At 44.1% G+C, this 21,631-nt stretch overlaps 2 protein-coding genes across 2 annotated transcripts in view; one reads left to right on the plus strand and one right to left on the minus strand.

Annotated features, from left to right (window-relative positions):
• The window catches only part of LOC130298252 (zinc finger protein 850-like), a 411,906-nt gene that overhangs the window by 348,920 nt on the left and 41,355 nt on the right, over positions 1–21,631 (plus strand). The window contains exon 9 of the mRNA XM_056551174.1: positions 2,534–3,398. Coding sequence (XP_056407149.1) covers positions 2,534–3,398 — 865 coding nt within the window. The remainder of the gene's footprint in view (positions 1–2,533; positions 3,399–21,631) is intronic.
• The window catches only part of LOC130298274 (zinc finger protein 268-like), a 150,956-nt gene that overhangs the window by 97,325 nt on the left and 32,000 nt on the right, over positions 1–21,631 (minus strand). Inside the window, exon 4 of the mRNA XM_056551204.1 lies at positions 19,041–19,220. Within this exon, the coding sequence (XP_056407179.1) occupies positions 19,041–19,220 (180 nt within the window). The remainder of the gene's footprint in view (positions 1–19,040; positions 19,221–21,631) is intronic.

Consider the following 21,631-nt stretch of genomic DNA (forward strand, 5'->3'; position numbering starts at 1 on the left):
TTTCTGTGTATCTGACCAGGTCCCTGGATTCTTCTGTTTTTTATTTTTGTATTTTCCATTATTATAATAAAGTTGATTTGTTCTGCACTATCATCTCCATCTGGTTTTGTGGTTCCTGACATTACACAAGGGCCATGAATCCGGATGATGCAGACAATCCTCCAGCACCAAACATTTTCACTATAATGGATCTGTATTCTAGCAGCAGAAGTGTGCTGGGATAAGGAAGCGCTGGTAGACACGTTCTCTCGTGGACTCTCCGATATTATACAAGATGAGATTGTGGTCAGAGATCTCAAGGAGCTTTTGTCTTTCACCGTCTTAATTGACAGTAGGTTCAGAACCACTTGTGGAGGCCTCCTGTCAGATCGTCACCTCAGTATTCATGCCCTCCCATGCCTCCCTCACCTCTCATGCCTCCCTCACCTCCCATGCCTCCCTCACCCCCCATGCCTCCTGGTTCTAAAACGTTTAAAGGGATCGAACCAATGCAACTCAGGACCACCCCCTTCCGGCAGTGGAGAGGGATTATAGTAGGAACGAGGGAATGTGTCTTTATTGTGGCAAATTGGGCCCTTTGCTCGGATCATACCAAACCTAGCCAGGAAACACTTGCACCTGAGATCCTGGCAGGGACAGATCTTGGGTGGGCAGAGCGGCGGGAATACAACGAAAATAAAAGAAGGTCATAACATATTTACCTCAAAACCTTGGCTGATATTAATGATAGCTCCTTATTTCCCTGGCTACCTGCAATCAGCCAGCCCCTTCCCTGCTGGGTCCTGGCTATTTAAGTGCAACAGAGACCACGTAAGGGCAGAGGCAGTCTGATCTCAAAGCGCGTTTCTGTTGTTCCTGATTGTAATTACCATGTATGACTATGGTCTGGCTGACATCCACTCTGGTTGATTCTTTGCGTCAGCACAATTACTACTATACCCAATTTACATAGTGTTTTATTTTTTGTTTGTTTTTTAATGACTTACTCTGAACTACAGGATAGCATCATCACATATCAGATTCTGAAATTTAACCCTTTCCCGCAAATGGATGTATATTTACATCCACTGCGGACCCCGCTGTATGAAGCTATCAGCAACCCCGCCCATGGCTAATGCCAGACATTATGGGGAGATTTATAAAAACCTGTATAGAGGAAGAGCAGTGCAGTTGCCCCTAGCAACCAATCAGATCGCTTCTTTCATTTTTTTTTAAAGAGGCCTGTCAGAAATGAAAGAAGCAATCTGATTGGTTGCTAGGGGTAACTGCACCGCTCTTTGTCTGCACAGGTTTTCATAATTCTCCCTGTATGTCTGGAAATAACTCTTTAGAAGTTGATCGCTGCGTCTGAAATCGGTAAATCCTATTCCCGGCTAGCTCAGTGGGTTGATCACGGCTGCCTCGGCGGATCCACGGCATCCCAATCAGCTGAGAGGATGGCAGGAGGTCTCTTACCTTCCTCCCTGCTGTCCGATTGGTGCTCCAACCTTGCAGTCAGCTATGCCAGGCTGAAGCAATGGAGCACCGATAACACTGATCATTGTTCTCCTATGGAGAAGCACTGATCAGTGTATGCAATCTAAAGATTACATGTGTTTTGTGAAGCGATCACTGGGAGCCGATCCATTATCATGTCAGCCCGAAGCCTTTGTCACTGCTGGGACTATGCTATTGATACAACCTGTCTATGGTCGGTAGAGATGAGCGAACTTACAGTAAATTCGATTCGTCACGAACTTCTCGGCGCGGCAGTTGATGACTTTTCCTGCAGCTTTCAGGTGCTCCCTTGGGCTGGAAAAGGTGGATACAGTCCTAGGAGACTCTTTCCTAGGATTGTATCCACCTTTTCCGGAGCCCCGGAAAGCTGAACTAATTTATGCAGGAAAAGTCAGCAACCGCCGAGCCGAGAAGTTCGTGACGAATCGGATTTACTGTAAGTTCGCTCATCTCTAATGGTCGGCTCTAATAGGTCAGTGCAGTACTTATGTGCTGCATTAATTTAATCGAATGACTAAACCAATAATTTATTTATTTATTTTTGTAAAATTTTAAAACTTTTTGTTATTGTTATAAAAAAGCAGTAAAGCATAAAGAAAACTATGCAAATTAGATATCGTTGTGATTGCATTGACCTGAAAAATAATTTTACCACACACTGAATGAAAGATGTCATAACAACGAAAGATCGGTCCCGCAAAAATAAAAAGCTCTCAAACGGCTCTTAGGAGAGGAGAAAAATTAAAACGCAAAAGCTTAAATTATCTGGGTTGTTAAGGGGTTAATACTCAAAAATAAAATCTGTGTTATTCTCTGCAGATTCTTGTACCAGGAGATCAGAGGAGAATCTTATATCTTCAGATTATAAAGCAGATGATGATATCACACAAGATACATATGAAGAACATTCCATTATCCCAGATACACCCTCAGCCCTTCACAGCCAAGATCTGTCATCTCATCCTTATATACAGGTCCTGTCTTCTCACTCATCACAGGATGTTCAGCAAAATAAGTCACAGAAGGTGTGATGGACACCAACAGGCTCATACAGGAAAGAAACCATATTCATGCTCAGAATGTGGGAAATGTTTTACTTTTAAATCACGTCTTGTTACACATCAAAGAACTCACACAGGAGAGAAGCCATTTTCATGTTCAGAATGTGGGAAATGTTTTACTTTTCAATCAAGTTTTGGTAATCATCAAAGAACTCACACAGGAGAGAAGCCATTTTCATGTTCAGAATGTGGAAAATGTTTTGCTCAGAAATCAGATCTTGTTAAACATCAAAGAATTCACACAGGGAAGAAGCCATTTTCATGTTCAAAATGTGGAAAATGTTTTACTCAGAAACAACATCTTATTGGACATCAAATAACTCACACAGGAGAGAAGCCATTTTCATGTTCAAAATGTGGGAAATGTTTTACTTATAAATCAAGTCTTGTTAAACATCAAAGAACTCACACAGGGGAGAAGCCATTTTTATGCTCAGAATGTTGGAAATGTTTTACTAAGAAATCAATTCTTGTTCAACATGAAAGAACTCACACAGGAGAGAAGCTGTTCTCATGCTCAGAATGTGGGAAATGGTTTACTAATAAATCACATCTTGCTGTACATCAAAGAACTCACACAGGGGAGAAACCATTTTCATGTTCAGAATGTAGAAAGTGTTTTACTGACCAATCAAGTCTTGTTAAACATCAAAGAACTCACACAGGGGAGAAGCCATTTTCATGTTTAGAATGTGGTAAATGTTTTACTGACAAATCAAGTCTTGCTAAGCATCAAAGAACTCACACAGGGGAGAAGCCATTCTCATGCTCAGAATGTGGGAAATGTTTTACCCAGAAATCAAGTCTTGAGAGACATCTAAGAATTCACACAGGAGAGAAGCCAATTCAGAGCAATAAATGATGCAGATAACACATCTATATATTAACCATGTACATAGGATATCTGACATTTATACATATATCATATACTGCATCTCCAAACTTGTTACCAATTGTTAATAAAAGTTTTCTTTCTTATATTATTTATTATTCTTATATTCATCTCCGCACACTGGACTTATAATAAATGTAATATTGTCCCTGACGTTGTATATAGGGAATGTAACGCGTCAGTGTTGTCCCCGCCCCCTTCTCATTATGATTATAGAGACTTTAATTCAAGGCATCAGACAGGATCCGCGCGTCTCCCTTGAAGATCGTCTCTTCTGAACATAAGACGCTGCAGATACTTTTATTTATCACAAACCCTAGACCAGCGTTTCCCGTCTTGACGTCTATTTTCGGTCTCAGATCTTAAAATCCATTTTTCTATATCAGAATGTCAGGCCCAAGGCCTGATTATGGAAACATACATGTGTTTTATAATTGTATCTGTGTATAGTGTATAAACTAAGACCTGGGGGTGAGGGTCATTCAGACTATGTTTGTTTGTGTATTGCAGTCAATTGGGGTCTGTCTGCTGTGTCTTCTTTTGAAGTCAAAGGCCCTTTGAAGCAGCAGGATGTAAGGGGTCTCTGGTCCCATATATGAGATAAGAGATGCCCGATGGATAAGACACTTGCATCACATGTGGAAGTTCGGCAAGCTGCTCAGCCGATGTCCCCATATTGTGTCACATCCTTGTATCAGGTGAATAATCAAAATACGGTAACATAATACATATATAATCTCTGTTCTTGACAAGAATATTAACCGTGCAAACATATGTACGAAAGAAGAAGATCACATAGCTTAATAAATATATGATAAATCATTGCGGAAATTCAGACCTGTTGGAGAACGAGTCTCCAAATATAAGATCCAAAAAGCTTCTCACAAGAATACTTGTTACTCCAGTCTCCGCCTCTAGGTGGGGGACGCACCCTTTCTATCCCGGAGATACTAAGGCTGGATGTATCACCTGCATGGACTTCTAAAGAGTGCTTGGTAAGTCCCCAAAGAGACCTATGTACTGTCTTAGATATATCGGGCATATTTACATGTTCTAAGAACCTAACTCTGAGCTTCCGGGATGAACATCCCACGTTTGGAATATTACACATTTGGCACGTGGCCAAGTACACAACATGTGAGGATTGACAGTAATGAAACTCTTTATCTTATATTCTGCCCGTTTTGCTGGATCATAAAGATGTCTTATTCAGCATATATTTACACAGACCGCATCTCGTCCACATTTATAATTGTCCTTACATGTGCGCCAATTATTCTGGTTACTGTTTGTAAAATAATTGCTGGGTGACAACTTATTTTGTAAAGACTTTGCTTTTCGTGGTCTAATTCTTACACCTTGTTGTAATATTTTAGATACCGTCTCATCACCTTTTAGTACTGGTAAATGTTCCAGAATTATTTGTCATATGTGACTGAACTGTAGAGAATACGGTGTTGTTGGAATATTATTCGTTTCAGAAAAGGTGATACATCCAGCCTTAGTATCTCAGGATAGAAGGGGTGTGTCCTCCACCTAGAGGCGGAGACTGGAGTAAATAAGTATTTGCTGTAGCCCGTTTCCCCTGGGGCGGAGCATGTGACGGGTGCCCACTGTCTCCGTTTTTATTATTTTTTTGCCGTGGCAATGGAGCCTCTGCTCCGCTGCTCATCCGGCGGGATATGTACTATTCGGGAATGTCTATAGGGGTGATTAGGAACATATAGGTCTTTATGCAGGTGATATGGTGTTGTTTATGTCTCGCCCAGAAGAGATGCTCCCTTATGCTATTCAGTTACTTGATAGATTTGGTACGTTTTCTGGCCTTCTGCCCTGTATTCTGCCTTTACTGCCCTATATTCGAGAAAAGTTTCGCCTCATCGATCAATCATCAATCGCGGTGATGCCTGGCATTAACCCATCTGTTCTACATCCATACAGACAGACAGCCTCCGGTATCAAGTAAGATGTAAGCGGTGATTGGCGGTCCTGGCTTTTGGACCTTCTTCCTGATTGGTTGAGGAATATCTTCTCCTGGTTGAAGGGACTCATAGCTATAGTGATGGGACTGATTGTATTTATACTCGTAGGTTACTGTACTATAATAAATCTGCTGCTGGGGGCTCCGCAGAGATACTAAATCAACAAGCTATCGATTAAATAAGCCGAACATCGGAAACAATGAACATTACTATGAATGGACGGCACCAGGAGATGAGGAGATCCCGAATTCAAAACTTATTTTCCCTAAGAGAAGGACATTGTCTTCACTAACTTAGGGAATAGTGGTTTTCCTGCTCACCGGTTCGGTTTGTGAGAAGTTATACTGTGGGAATTTACCTAAAGTGAGAACATTAAAGGGACACTCCACTGCTAGACGGATATGTGAGAGAATATGTGTTATCCAGTTATGTTGTTCCAGGCGCCACGAGCCTTAAATGACCAAATGACGTCTAACGTATATGAGACTCTTTTCCTACCATGTAAAATTATAGAGATGACATCGCTGGATCGGTGACTACGTTATAAAAGAAAAACTTATTTTTCCCAATGTCTCTTTTATTGTTAACAAAAGGTTAAAAAAAAGTAACAAATCATCGTTACACCACAATAATATTCATATTGCCCCAATAATACATAAATTACAAACATAAAACCTTTAGGGAAAAAAAGAAAGAAAGAAATAGATAAACCTGACGTCTAGGATAAAACGTAATAATCAATTATTTAATGAAAAGGTCCTAAAATTAATCTAAGGAGAACGAGTCTCCAAGGAATTACTCAAGAAATGTTTCCATGGAACAGGTTCCTAAATTTTTTAACAACTAGGAAAATTTTTTGCACCGCTCTGAACTGGTTGGAGGGGGTAGAAGATCTCTAGTATATCGGAATAAGCCGTCTAGTCACCAATAGTAGGTGTGTGATTCAGTCGAGATAGGACAGAAATCCGAAGAAGTAACCGCAAGAAGAACCATTTCCAGAGTCTTTGTTGTAACCAAGAAAATACCGTATATACTGGAGTATAAGCCGAGGCCCCTAATTTCACCACAAAACCTGGGAAAAACCTATTGAGTCAAGTATAAGCCTATCATCATCCACTGCAACAAACACCCAAGATATATGTATAAATGTCAGATATCCTGTGTACATGGTGAATCTGCATCATTTATAACTCTGAATTGGCTTCTCTCCTGTGTGAATTATTAGATGTCTAACAACACTTGATTTGTCTGCAAAACATTTCCCACATTCTGAACATGAAAATGGCTTCTCCCCTGTGTGAGTTCTATTATGTTGAACAAGACTTGATTTCTGAGTAAAACATTTCCCACACTCTGCACATGAAAATGGCTTCTCCCCTGTGTGAGTTCTTTGATGGCTAACAAGAAAATAATTTTTAGTAAAACATTTCGCACACTCTGCACATGAAAATGGCTTCTCCCCTGTGTGAGTTCTTTGATGTATAACAAGACTTGATTTGTCAGTAAAACATTTCCCACATTCTGAACATGAAAATGGCTTCTCTCCTGTGTGACTTCTTTGATGTTTAACAAGTCCTGATTTCTCAGTAAAACATTTCCCACATTCTGAACATGAAAATGGCTTCTCCCCTGTGTGAGTTATTTTATGTTTAACAAGACTTGATTGATCAGTAAAACATTTCCTACATTCTGCACATGAAAATGGCTTCTCACCTGTGTGAGTTCTTTGATGTATAACAAGACTTGATTTAAAAGTAAAACATTTCCCACATTCTGAACATGAAAATGGCTTCTCTCCTGTGTGAGTTATTCGATGGTTAACAAGACTTGATTTAAAAGTAAAACATTTCCCACATTCTGAACATAAAAATGGCTTCTCCCCTGTGTGAATCCTTTGATGTTGAATAAGATTTGATTTCTTAGTAAAACATTTCCCACATTCTGAGCATGAATATTGTTTCTTTTCTGTATGAGCTTGTTGATGTCGAACACAGTTTCTGTGACCTTCTTTTTGCTGAACATCCTGTGATGACTGAGAAGACAGGACCTGTATATAAGGATGAGATGACAGATCTTGGCTGTGAAGGGCTGAGGGTGTCTCTGGGATAATGGAATGTTCTTCATATGTATCTTGTGTGATATCATCATCTGCTTTATAATCTGAAGATATAAGATTCTCCTCTGATCTCCTGGTACAAGAATCTGCAGAGAATAAAACAGATTTTATTATTAGTATTAACCCCTTATCAACCCTTAAGCTTTTGTGTTTTATTTTTTTCCTCCTCTCCTCATAGCCATAACTCTTATTTTTCCATCTACACTGCGTTTAACCCCTTAAGGACCAGGCCATTTTACACCTTAGGACCGGAGCGTTTTTTGAACATCTGACCACTGTCACTTTAAACATTAATAACTTTGATGCTTTTACCTATCATTCTGATTCCGTGATTGTTTTTTCGTGACATATTCTACTTTATGTTAGTGGTAAAATTTTGTCGATACTTGCATCGTTTCTCAGTGAAAAATTCTAAAATTTGATGAAAAAATGGAATATTTTGCATTTTTCTAACTTTGAAGCTCTCTGCTTGTAAGGAAAATGGATATTCAAAAAAAAAAAAAAAATTTTTGATTCACATATACAATATGTCTACTTTATGTTTGCATCATAAAATTGACGAGTTTTTACTTTTGGAAGACACCAGAGGGCTTCAAAGTTCTGCAGCAATTTTCCAATTTTTCACAATATTTTCAAACTCACTATTTTTCAGGGACCAGTTCAGGTTTGAAGAGGATTTGAAGGGTCTTCATATTAGAAATACCCCACAAATGACCCCATTATAAAAACGGCACCCCCCAAAGTATTCAAAATGACATTCAGTCAGCGTTTTAACCCTTTAGGTGTTTCACAGGAATAGCAGCAAAGTGAAGGAGAAAATTCACAATCTTCATTTTTTACACTCGCATGTTCTTGTAGATCCAATTTTTTAATTTTTACAAGGGGTAAAAGGATAAAATTTATACTTATATTTGTAGCCCAATTTCTCTCGAGTAAGCACATACCTCATATGTCTATGTTAAGTGTCCGGCGGGCGCAGTAGAGGGCTCAGAAGGGAAGGAGCGACAAGGGGATTTTGAAGAGTAGGTTTTTCAGAAATGGTTTTTGGTGGGCATGTTGCATTTAGGAAGCCCCTATGGTACCAGAACAGCAAAAAATCCCCACATGGCATACCATTTTGGAAACTAGACCCCTTGGGGAACGTAACAAGGAGTAAAGTGAGCCTTAATACCCCACAGGTGTTTCACAACTTTTGCATATGTAAAAATATATATATTTTTTCACTAAAATATGTGTTTCCCCCCAAATTTCCCATTTTTGCAAGGGTTAATAGCAGAATATACCCCCCAAAATTAGTAACCCCATCTCTTCTGAGTATGGAGGTACCCCATAAGTTGACCTGAAGTGCACTACGGGCGAACTACAATGCTCAGAAGAGAAGGAGTCATATTTGGCTTTTTGAGAGCAAATTTTGGTCAGGGGGCATGTCGCATTTAGGAAGCCCCTATGGTGCCAGAACAGCAAAAAAAAAACACATGGCATACGATTTTGGAAACTAGACCCCTTGAGGAACGTAACAAGGGGTACAGTGAGCATTTACCCCCACTGGTGTCTGTCAGATCTTTGGAACAGTGGGCTGTACAAAATTTTTTATTTGCACAGCTCACTGTTCCAAAGCTCTGTCAGACACCAGTGGGGTGTAAATTCTCACTGCACCCCTCATGACATTCCGTGAGGGGTGTAGTTTCCGAAATGGGGTCACATGTGTTTTTTTTTTTGCGTTTGTCAAAACCGCTGTAGCAATCAGCCACCCCTGTGCAAATCACCTCAAATGTACATGGTGCACTCTCCCTTCTGGGCCTTGTTGTGCGCCCCCAGAGCACTTTGCGCCCACATATGGGGTATCTCCGTAGTCGGGAGAAATTGCATTACAAATTTTGGGGGGCTTTTTTCCCTTTTATCTCTTGTCAAAATGAACAGTATAGGGCAACACCAGCGTGTTAGTGTAAAAAATTTATTTTTTTACACTAACATGCTGTTGTAGACCCCAACTTCACCTTTTCATAAGGGGTTAAAGGAGAAAAAGCCCACAAAATTTGTAAGGCAATTTCTCCCGAGTACGGCGATACCCCATATGTGGCCCTAAACTGTTGCCTTGAAATACGACAGGGCTCCGAAGTGAGAGCGCCATGTGCATTTGAGGCCTGAATTAGGGATTTGCATAGGGGTGGACATAGGGGTATTCTACATCAGTGATTCACAAACAGGGTGCCTCCAGCTGTTGCAAAACTCCCAGCATGCTTGGACAGTCAACGGCTGTCCGGCAATACTGGGAGTTGTTGTTTTGCAACAGCTGGAGGCTCCATTTTGGAAACAGTGGCGTACCAGACGTTTTCATTTTTATTGGGAGGGGAGGGGGGCTATGTATGGGTATGTGTATATGTAGTGTTTTTTTACTTTTTATTTTGTGTTAGTGAAGTGTAGTGTAGTGTTTTTAGGGTACAGTCACACGGGCGGGGGATTACAGAGAGTTTCCCGCTGCGAGTTTGAGCTGCCGCGCAAAATTTGCTGCATAGTAAACTTGCAGCCTGATCCTCACTGTAAGGCCCCTGCCCATGTCAATGTACCCTGTACATTCACAGGGGGGGGGAATCTCCAGCTGTTGCAAAACTACAACTCCCAGCATGCACAGTCTATCAGTGCATGCTGGTAGTTATTGTTTTGCAACAGCTGGAGGCACACAGGTTGGGAAACACTGAGTTAGGAAACAGACAATGTTTCCCAACCAGTGTGCCTCCAGTTGTTGCAAAACCACAACTCCCAAACATTCTCAGGCATGCTGGAAGTAGTAGTTCCGCAACATCTCTAGAGCCAAATGTTGCCGAACTGCAACTCCCAGCATGCTTGGAGTTGTAGTTTTGCAACATCTGGAGGACTACAGTTTGCAGACCACTAATACAGTGGTTCTCATTCTGTGCCCTTCCAGATGTTGCAAAACTACAACTCCCAGTATGCCAAAACTGTCCAGGCATGCTGGGAATTGTAGTTCTGCAACATCTGAAGGGCCAGATGTTACAGAACTACAACTCCCAGCATGCCTGGGCAGTAAGGGCAGGCTGAGGATGTGTAGTTTTGCAACACAGACTACAGAATAGCATGCAATGTCAGACTGCTGCTTCCAAAGCCGGCAGGATATTGTCATGTATAAAAAGAGGCATGGACTCAAGGGACAGGGACATAATACTCCCCCTTTATAAAGCATTGGTACGGCCTCACCTGGAATATGCTGTTCAGTTTTGGGCACCTGTCCATAAAAGGGACACTGCGGAGCTGGAAAGGGTGCAGAGACGCGCGACTAAACTAATATGGGGCATGGAACATCTTAGCTATGAGGAGCGATTAAAGGAGTTACAATTGTTTAGTCTTGAGAAGAGACGTTTAAGGGGGGATATGATAAACGTATAAAAGTATATTAATGGCCCATACAAAAAATATGGAGAAAAACTGTTCCAGGTTAAACCCCCCCAAAGGACGAGGGGGCACTCCCTCCGTCTGGAGAAGAAAAAGTTTAGTCTAAAGGGGTGACACGCCTTCTTTACTGTGAGGACTGTGAATTTATGGAACAGTCTACCTCAGGAACTGGTCACAGCAGGAACAATTAACAGCTTTAAAACAGGATTAGATACATTCCTGGAACAAAATAACATTAATGCTTATGAAGAAATAAAAAATCCCATCCCTTCCCCAATATCGCGCCACACCCCTACCCCTTAATTCCCTGGTTGAACTTGATGGACATATGTCTTTTTTCGACCGTACTAACTATGTAACTATGTAACTATGTAACATCTGGAAGGGCACAGTGGTCTCCAAACGCTAAGGGCTGTCTGGGCATGCTGGGAGTTGTAGTATACAGGGTCCCATTACAGCAATGCATGTAGCTTTACGGCGACGTGCATTGCTGTAAAGGGCCCGACCGAGGCTGAAGATCTACTCACCTGTCGCCGCCGCCATATTCATCGCAGGGATCCGGGTCTTCAGGGACGAGATAAGTACCGGGGCCGGGCACCAGCACTCCCCGTCCCCCGCCGCGTCCTCCGGTCTTCCTCCCGTCCTCTCCGGACTTCCAGGGGCCGGGAAGGGCGGGAGGAAGTAACCGCCCCCCCCCTTGCGATTGGTCGGTTAACCGACAGATCGCAGGGGATAGGAGGAGGTGGCACCTCGCTCCTAGTCTTCAGCATGGTCCTGGCTGTCTGTGACAGCCGGGATCATGCAAAATTACCGGGCGGTCGGGTCCCAGAGACCCGATCAGCACGGTATCGCCGCAGATCGCAAGGGCGATTTCCCTTGCGATTTGCGGCGATCGCCGACATGGGGGGCCTACATGGCCCCCCTCGGCGTTTGCCCTGGATGCCTGCTGAAGGATTTCAGCAGGCATCCGGTTCCGATCTCTGCCCGGCGAGCGGCAGAGACCGGAAATACAACAGGACGTTCTCTAACGTCCTTGGGCATTAAAGCCCAGGTAGCGGGGAAGTTAGAGAACGTCCTATGTCCTTAAGAGGTTAAGAGCTTGTTTTTTGTGGGACCGATCTTACATTGTATTAATGTGCATTAAAATATAAGTCCGGTCCATACAATCACAGCGATATCTAATTTGCATAGTTTTTGTTACACTTTACTACTTTTTAAAAACAATTATAACAACAGCTTTCACATTTTTATAACTAAAAAGTTGAAATGTTATTGGAGGGGTTAATTTACATTTTTAAAAACATCTTTTGAAATGTTTGGTCCCTCTATAGGACTTGTATGAGCAGTCATTGGATTGCTCATACAGATCAGTACAGTATTTACTGCATTGATCCATTAGGGCCGACCATAGACAGGTTGTATCAATAGCAGAGTCCCGGCAGTGACAGAGTCCTAGCAATCATGTTATGTGCTGTAAAATTGACTTGTTCTCCTCATAGATCAGGTTGGTACGATCGGTATATATAACATAGTGTTATCTTTTACTCCATTTATTTTTATTTAAACTTATTTTACTAAAAAGTGAGTAAAGAGCCGTACAGTGTAAGTACAGACCATGGAAGTCTATGACAAAATCCCATTCAGCACAGCATGATGTATACAGAGTGAGGACAGCTGCATAACACAGTCACTGACTACAGACACAATACAACCTAAACCGGGAACCTTAACCCCTTAAGGACCAAGCCCATTTTCACCTTAAAGGGGTACTACCGTGCTGACAACTTATCCCCTATCTAAGTTGCCTGATCGCGCGAGGTCCCGCCGCTGGGGACCCCCTGAGATCTCGCACGCAGCACCCCGCTCTCATCAGACCCGGAGCGAACATCCGCTCCGGGTCTGATGACGGGGCCGGGGATGGTGACATCACAGCTCCGCCCCCGTGTGATGTCACGCTCCGCCCCCTCAATGCAAGTCTATGGCAGGGGAGAGACATCTGTCTCGCCGCCTGCCGTAGACTTACATTGAGGGGGTGGAGCGTGACGTCACATGGGGGCGGAGCTGTGACGTCACATGGGGGTGGAGCCGTGACGTCACGATACTACGGCCCATGATCGGCAGTCATCAGACCGGAGCGATGTTCGCTCCGAGGCCTGATGAGAGCCGGGTGCTGCGTGCGAGATCGCGGGGGTCCTGAGGGTCAGGCAACTAATCCCCTATCCTTTAGACCAGAGCATTTTTTGCACATCTGACCACTGTCACTTTAAGCATTAATAACTCTGATGCTTTTACTTTTCATTCTTACTCTGAGATTGTTTTTTCGTGACATATTCTACTTTATGTTAGTGGTAAATTTTCGGCGATACTTGCATCAAGTGGATTTGAAGGGTCTTCATATTAGAAATACCCCATAAATGACCCCATTATAAAAACTGCACCCCCCAAAGTATTCAAAATGACATTCAGTAAGTGTTTTAACCCTTTAGGTGTTTCACATGAATAAAAAAAAAAACTGTGTAAATAAACATATGTGGTATCACCGCGTGCGGAAATGTCCGAACTATAAAAATATATTGTTAATTAAACCGCACGGTCAATTGCGTGCCCGCATAAAAAAATTCCAAAGTCCAAAATAGCGTATTTTTGGTCACTTTTTATATCATGAAAAAATGAATAAAAAGCGATCAAAAAGTCTGATCAATACAAAAATGGTGCCAATAAAAACTTCAGATCACGGCGCAAAAAATGAGCCCTAATACCGCCCCGTACATAAAATCAAAAAGTTATAGGGGTCAGAAGATGAGAATTTTCAACATATAAATTTTTCTGCATGTAGTTATGATTTTTTCCAGAAGTGCGACAATATCCAACCTATATAAGTAGGGGATCATTTTAATCGTATGGACCTACAGAATAAAGAGAAGGTGTCATTTTTACCGAAATATGCACTGCATAGAAACGGAAGCCCCCAAAAGTTACAAAATGAATTTTTTTCTTCAATTTTGTCGCACAATAATTTTTTTTTCCGTTACGCCGTGGATTATTTGGTAAAATGACTAATGTCACTGCAAAGTAGAATTGGTGGCGTAAAAAATAAGCATCATATGGATTTTTAGGTGCAAAATTTAAAGCGTTATGATTTTTAGAAGGTGATGAGGAAAAAATGAAAATCCAAAAACGGAAAAAAGCTGAGTCCTTAAGGGGTTAAAGGGGTACTCCACTGCCCAGCGTTCGGAACATTTAGTTCAAAATGGTGGGTGTGGGCTGCGGGGGTCATGATGTCACACTGTGCCCCCTCAGTACAAGTCTATAGGAGCGGGTGTGATGGCCTCGTACACATAGGGATATTTCTTGTCCATGTTCCAGCTGTAGTATCACATTAGTTTACATTTTGGCTGAATAGAAGAATATACAGAAGAGACAGGACAGAGAGATTAAAGAATTCTACACAATTATTACAGCAGAAGAATCTGTGACTCTGCTCTATATTTAGTGGTTACTACTCACCTGGGCGGTTACCTGTAGGAATGTCCTCCTTATACTGCTCATCACCGCTCACATCTGTCTCTTCTTCTTCCTTTATGTCTGTAGCATTAATATTGTTCAGATCTTTCCCTGTAGGAATGTCCTCCACATACTGCTCATCACCGCTCACATCTGTCTCTTCTTCCTCTTCCTTTATGTCTGTAGCATTTATATTGTTCTGATCTTTTTTTGTCAGAATGTCCTCCTTATACTGCTCATCACCGCTCATATCTGTCTCTTCCTCTTCCTTTATGTCTGTGGCATTAATATAGATCTGATCTCTCTCTGTGGGAATGTACTCCTTACACTGCTCATCACCACTTACATCTGTCTCTTCCTCTTCCTTTATATCTGTAGCATTAATATAGATCAGATCTCTCTCTGTAGGAATGTCCTCCTTAAACTGATCATTACGGCTCACATCTGTCTCTGGAGCATTAATATTGTTCGGATCTTCTACCTGATTCATAAGATGTGGAAGAAATATTGTAAAAGTCATCAGACAGTAGGAGAGGTCACATGTGATGTTATAGATGAGCAGGAGATGAGGAGTCATGGAGGGTGAGGGGACTGACCACAAGAGCTTCACAGCCCTTCTACAGATCATAGGGAATATCTCCATCTACCTGATCATCCTGTGGAAGAAGAGGACGGGGACACCTCTCTGGTGCTGTTCTCTTACTGGATCTGACTGTAGGGAACACATACAGAGACTGAATTCATTATTTACATACAAATAATGAGAGGACGTGTGTATATAGTCATGTCTATTACCTGGTGATGTGAGGGGCTGCTGATCCTCCATCATGACCTGATCCTTGTACTGATCCTTGTGTCCTTCTACATATTCCCACTCCTCCATGGAGAAATAGACCGCCACGTCCTGACACCTTATAGGAATCTGACACATAATGATACAGTCATCACCCCGACCCCTCCAGTGGTGTTACTGTATAATGTCCCAGCATTCCCAGCAGTGTCACCTCTCCAGTCATCACCAGACCCCTCCATTACTGTATAATGTCCCAGCATTCCCAGCAGTGTCACCTCTCCAGTCATCACCAGACCCCTCCATTACTGTATAATGTCCCAGCAGTGTCATCTCTCCAGTCATCACCAGACCCCTCCATTACTGTATAATGTCCCAGCAGTGTCACCTCTCCAGTCATCACCAGACCCCTCCATTACTGTATAATGTCCCAGCATTCCCAGCAGTGTCACCTCTCCAGTCATCACCAGACCCCTCCATTACTGTATAATGTCCCAGCATTCCCAGCAGTGTAATCTCTACAGTCATCACCAGACCCCTCCATTACTGTATAATGTCCCAGCATTCCCAGCAGTGTCACCTCTCCAGTCATCACCAGACCCCTCCATTACTGTATAATGTCCCAGCAGTGTCACCTCTCCAGTCATCACCAGACCCCTCCATTACTGTATAATGTCCCAGCAGGGTCACCTCTCAAGTCATCACTAGACCCCTACATTACTGTATAATGTCCCAGCAGTGTCACCTCTCCAGTCATCACCAGACCCCTCCATTACTGTATAATGTCCCAGCAGTGTCACCTCTCCAGTCATCACCAGACCCCTCCATTACTTTATAATGTCCCAGCAGTGTCACCTCTCCAGTCAACACCAGACCCCTCCATTACTGTATAATGTCCCAGCATTCCCAGCAGGGTCACCTCTCCAGTCATCACCAGACCCCTCCATTACTGTATAATGTCCCAGCAGGGTCACCTCTCCAGTCATCACCAGACCCCTCCATTACTGTATAATGTCCCAGCAGTGTCACCTCTCCAGTCATCACCAGACCCCTCCATTACTGTATAATGTCCCAGCAGTGTCACCTCTCCAGTCATCACCAGACCCCTCCATTACTGTATAATGTCCCAGCATTCCCAGCAGTGTCACCTCTCCAGTCATCACCAGACCCCTCCATTACTGTATAATGTCCCAGCATTCCCAGCAGTGTCACCTCTCCAGTCATCACCAGACCCCTCCATTACTGTATAATGTCTCAGCAGTGTCACCTCTCCAGTCATCACCAGACCCCTCCATTACTGTATAATGTCCCAGCAGTGTCACCTCTCCAGTCATCACCAGACCCCTCCATTACTGTATAATGTCCCAGCAGTGTCACCTCTCCAGTCATCACCAGACCCCTCCATTACTGTATAATGTCCCAGCAGTGTCACCTCTCCAGTCATCACCAGACCCCTCCATTACTGTATAATGTCCTAGCAGTGTCACCTCTCCAGTCATCACCAGACCCCTCCATTACTGTATAATGTCCCAGCAGTGTCACCTCTCCAGTCATCACCAGACCCCTCCATTACTGTATAATGTCCCAGCATTCCCAGCAGTGTCACCTCTCCAGTCATCACCAGACCCCTCCATTACTGTATAATGTCCCAGCAGTGTCACCTCTCCAGTCATCACCAGACCCCTCCATTACTGTATAATGTCCCAGCAGTGTCACCTCTCCAATCAACACCAGACCCCTCCATTACTGTATAATGTCCCAGCAGGGTCACCTCTCCAGTCATCACCAGACCCCTCCATTACTGTATAATGACCCAGCAGGGTCACCTCTCCAGTCATCACCAGACCCCTCCATTACTGTATAATGTCCCAGCAGTGTCACCTCCCCAGTCATCACCAGACCCCTCCATTACTGTATAATGTCCCAGCAGTGTCACCTCTCCAGTCATCACCAGACCCCTCCATTACTGTATAATGTCCCAGCAGTGTCACCTCTCCAGTCATCACCAGACCCCTCCATTACTGTATAATGTCCCAGCAGGGTCACCTCTCCAGTCATCACCAGACCCCTCCATTACTGTATAATGTCCCAGCAGGGTCACCTCTCCAGTCATCACCAGACCCCTCCATTACTGTATAATGTCCCAGCAGGGTCACCTCTCCAGTCATCACCAGACCCCTCCATTACTGTATAATGTCCCAGCAGGGTCACCTCTCTAGTCATCACCAGACCCCTCCATTACTGTATAATGTCCCAGCAGTGTCACCTCTCCAGTCATCACCAGACCCCTCCATTACTGTATAATGTCCAAGCAGTGTCACCTCTCCAGTCATCACCAGACCCCTCCATTACTGTATAATGTCCCAGCATTCCCAGCAGTGTCACCTCTCCAGTCATCACCAGACCCCTCCATTACTGTATAATGTCCCAGCAGTGTCACCTCTCCAGTCATCACCAGACCCTTCCATTACTATATAATGTCCCAGCAGTGTCACCTCTCCAGTCATCACCAGACCCCTCCATTACTGTATAATGTCCCAGCAGTGTCACCTCTCCAGTCATCACCAGACCCCTCCATTACTGTATAATGTCCCAGCAGTGTCACCTCTCCAGTCATCACCAGACCCCTCCATTACTGTATAATGTCCCAGCATTCCCAGCAGTGTCACCTCTCCAGTCATCACCAGACCCCTCCATTACTGTATAATGTCCCAGCAGTGTCACCTCTCCAGTCATCACCAGACCCCTCCATTACTGTATAATGTCCCAGCAGTGTCACCTCTCCAGTCATCACCAGACCCCTCCATTACTGTATAATGTCCTAGCAGTGTCACCTCTCCAGTCATCACCAGACCCCTCCATTACGTTATAATGTCCCAGCAGGGTCACCTCTCCAGTCATCACCAGACCCCTCCATTACAGTATAATGTCCCAGCAGTGTCACCTCTCCAGTCATCACCAGACCCCTCCATTACTGTATAATGTCCCAGCAGGGTCACCTCTCCAGTCATCACCAGACCCCTTCATTACTGTATAATGTCCCAGCAGTGTCACCTCTCCAGTCATCACCAGACCCCTCCATTACTGTATAATGTCCCAGCAGTGTCACCTCTCCAGTCATCACCAGACCCCTCCATTACTGTATAATGTCCCCGCAGTGTCACCTCTCCAGTCATCACCAGACCCCTCCATTACTGTATAATGTCCCAGCAGGGTCACCTCTCCAGTCATCACCAGACCCCTCCATTACTGTATAATGTCCCAGCATTCCCAGCAGTGTCACCTCTCCAGTCATCACCAGACCCCTCCATTACTGTATAATGTCCCAGCAGTGTCACCTCTCCAGTCATCACCAGACCCCTCCATTACTGTATAATGTCCCAGCATTCCCAGCAGTGTCACCTCTCCAGTCATCACCAGACTCCTCCATTACTGTATAATGTCCCAGCAGTGTCACCTCTCCAGTCATCACCAGACCCCTCCATTACTGTATAATATCCCAGCAGTTTCACCTCTCCAGTCATCACCAGACCCCTCCATTACTGTATAATGTCCCAGCAGTGTCACCTCTCCAGTCATCACCAGACCCCTCCATTACTGTATAATGTCCCAGCAGTGTCACCTCTCCAGTCATCACCAGACCCCTCCATTACTGTATAATGTCCCAGCAGTGTCACCTCTCCAGTCATCACCAGACCCCTCCATTACTGTATAATGTCCCAGCAGTGTCACCTCTCTAGTCATCACCAGACCCCTCCATTACTGTATAATGTCCCAGCAGGGTCACCTCTCCAGTCAGCAGCTCCATCATCTTGTTGATGAGTTCTCGGATCTTCTGTTCATCCATTTCCTCATGTATCAGGGAGTGAGGTGGGGGCCCCGGGATTGGGATCAGCGATCTTCCCCATCCTTCACACACAGGGGCCCGACAGCGCCCACTAGAGGACTTCTTCACTACTGTGTAATCCTGTGTATAGAGAGACACATTAATATCACTACATACATTCCCAGAATCCCTCACCTCTCCAGTCATATCCTTCTGTTATTCCATAGATAAGAATGAGGTCATGTGACATCACTCCCAGAATCCCTCACCTCCCCAGTCATATCCATCTGTTATTCCATAGATAAGAATGAGGTCATGTGACATCACTCCCAGAATCCCTCACCTCTCCAGTCATATCCATCTGTTATTACATAGATAAGAATGAGGTCATGTGACATCACTCCCAGAATCCCTCACCTCCCCAGTCATATCCATCTGTTATTCCATAGATAAGAATGAGGTCATGTGACATCACTCCCAGAATCCCTCACCTCTCCAATCATATCCATCTGTTATTACATAGATAAGAATGAGGTCATGTGACATCACTCCCAGAATCCCTCACCTCTCCAGTCATATTCATCTGTTATTACATAGATAAGAATGAGGTCATGTGACATCACTCCCAGAATCCCTCACCTCCCCAGTCATATCCATCTGTTATTCCATAGATAAGAATGAGGTCATGTGACATCACTCCCAGAATCCCTCACCTCTCCAATCATATCCATCTGTTATTACATAGATAAGAATGAGGTCATGTGACATCACTCCCAGAATCCCTCACCTCTCCAGTCATATCCATCTGTTATTACATAGATAAGAATGAGGTCATGTGACATCACTCCCAGAATCCCTCACCTCTCCAGTCATATCCATCTGCTATTACATAGATAAGAATGAGGTCATGTGACATCACTCCCAGAATCCCTCACCTCTCCAGTCATATCCATCTGTTATTACATAGATAAGAATAAGGTCATGTGACATCACTCCCAGAATCCCTCACCTCTCCAGTCATATCCATATGTTATTACATAGATAAGAATGAGGTCATGTGACATCACTCCCAGAATCCCTCACCTCTCCAGTCATATCCATATGTTATTACATAGATAAGAATGAGGTCATGTGACATCACTCCCAGAATCCCTCACCTCTCCAGTCATAGCCATCTGTTATTACATAGATAAGAATGAGGTCATGTGACATCACTCCCAGAATCCCTCACCTCTCCAGTCATAGCCATCTGTTATTACATAGATAATAGCTTGCTCTTTCTGAGTGTTGTTGTGTAAGAGGGGGCGTGAAAGAGGAGTTTCAAAAACTGGAGTTTGAAAGCAGGAGGTTGAGATCGCTGTGAGTGTTAATTTCTGAACCCACAAGGTCTACAAAAAATTTTTAAGTGTAATTTTGACTGTCTGTTTTTTCCTATACATTTGTGAAATCCCCATAACTAGATGGCCTCCATGTTGGGAAATGCAGTCCAATGTACATCCTGTTCAATGTATGCAATCCTTGAACAACAGTTTGAGGGTGCATATTGTTGTGCGAGATGTGTGCTAGTTGTCCGTTTGGAAGCCCAGATCCTGCATCTAGAGGGGCGACTGGCAACAATGAGAAGCATTAACAACATGGAGAGGAGTCTCGTGCTCACTGAGCAGGCACTCTCGGGAATAGAGGTGGGGGAGGACAGTGGGACGGAGTTGCAGGACAGTCAGGCAGTTAGCTGGGTTACAGTTAGACAGAGGGGTAGGGGAAAAAGTGTCAGGGAGGCTAGTCCTGAACTGGCACACCCCAACAAGTTTGCCCGCTTGGCAGATGAGGGGGATGCCATTACAGAGCTAGCAGAACTGCAGCAGGATACCGCCTCTGACCGCCAGGGGGGTGTCTGCTCCAGTAAGGAGGGAGGGAGGAGTACAGGGCAGGCCAGACAGGTACTAGTGGTGGGGGACTCAATTATTAGGGGGACAGACAGGGCAATCTGTCACAAAGACCGGGATCGCCGAACAGTGTGTTGTCTGCCTGGCGCACGAGTTCGGCACATCGCGGATCGGGTTGACAGGTTGCTGGGCGGGGCTGGAGAGGACCCAGCAGTCATGGTACATATTGGCACCAATGACAAAGTAAGAGGTAGGTGGAGTGTCCTTAAAAATGATTTCAGGGACTTAGGCCGCAAGCTTAAGGCAAGGACCTCCAAGGTAGTCTTTTCTGAAATACTACCAGTACCACGAGCCGCACCAGAGAGGCAGCGGGAGATCAGGGAGGTAAACAAGTGGCTCAGAAGCTGGTGTAGGAAGGAAGGGTTTGGGTTCATGGAGAACTGGGCTGACTTCGTTGTCGGTTACCGGCTCTACCGTAGGGACGGGCTGCACCTCAATGGGGAGGGTGCAGCTTTGCTTGGGGAGAAGATGGCTAGAAGGGTGGAGGAGTGTTTAAACTAGGGACTTGGGGGGAGGGAACCTACAGCAAAGAGGGGGAAGATAGTGTAGATAGAGAGGTGGGAATTATAAATGTACCTGGGGGTGGAGCGGAGGGAGGGGTTAGAATAG

Source organism: Hyla sarda, assembly GCF_029499605.1.
Source record: "Hyla sarda isolate aHylSar1 chromosome 1 unlocalized genomic scaffold, aHylSar1.hap1 SUPER_1_unloc_7, whole genome shotgun sequence".
Classification (NCBI taxonomy): domain Eukaryota; kingdom Metazoa; phylum Chordata; class Amphibia; order Anura; family Hylidae; genus Hyla; species Hyla sarda.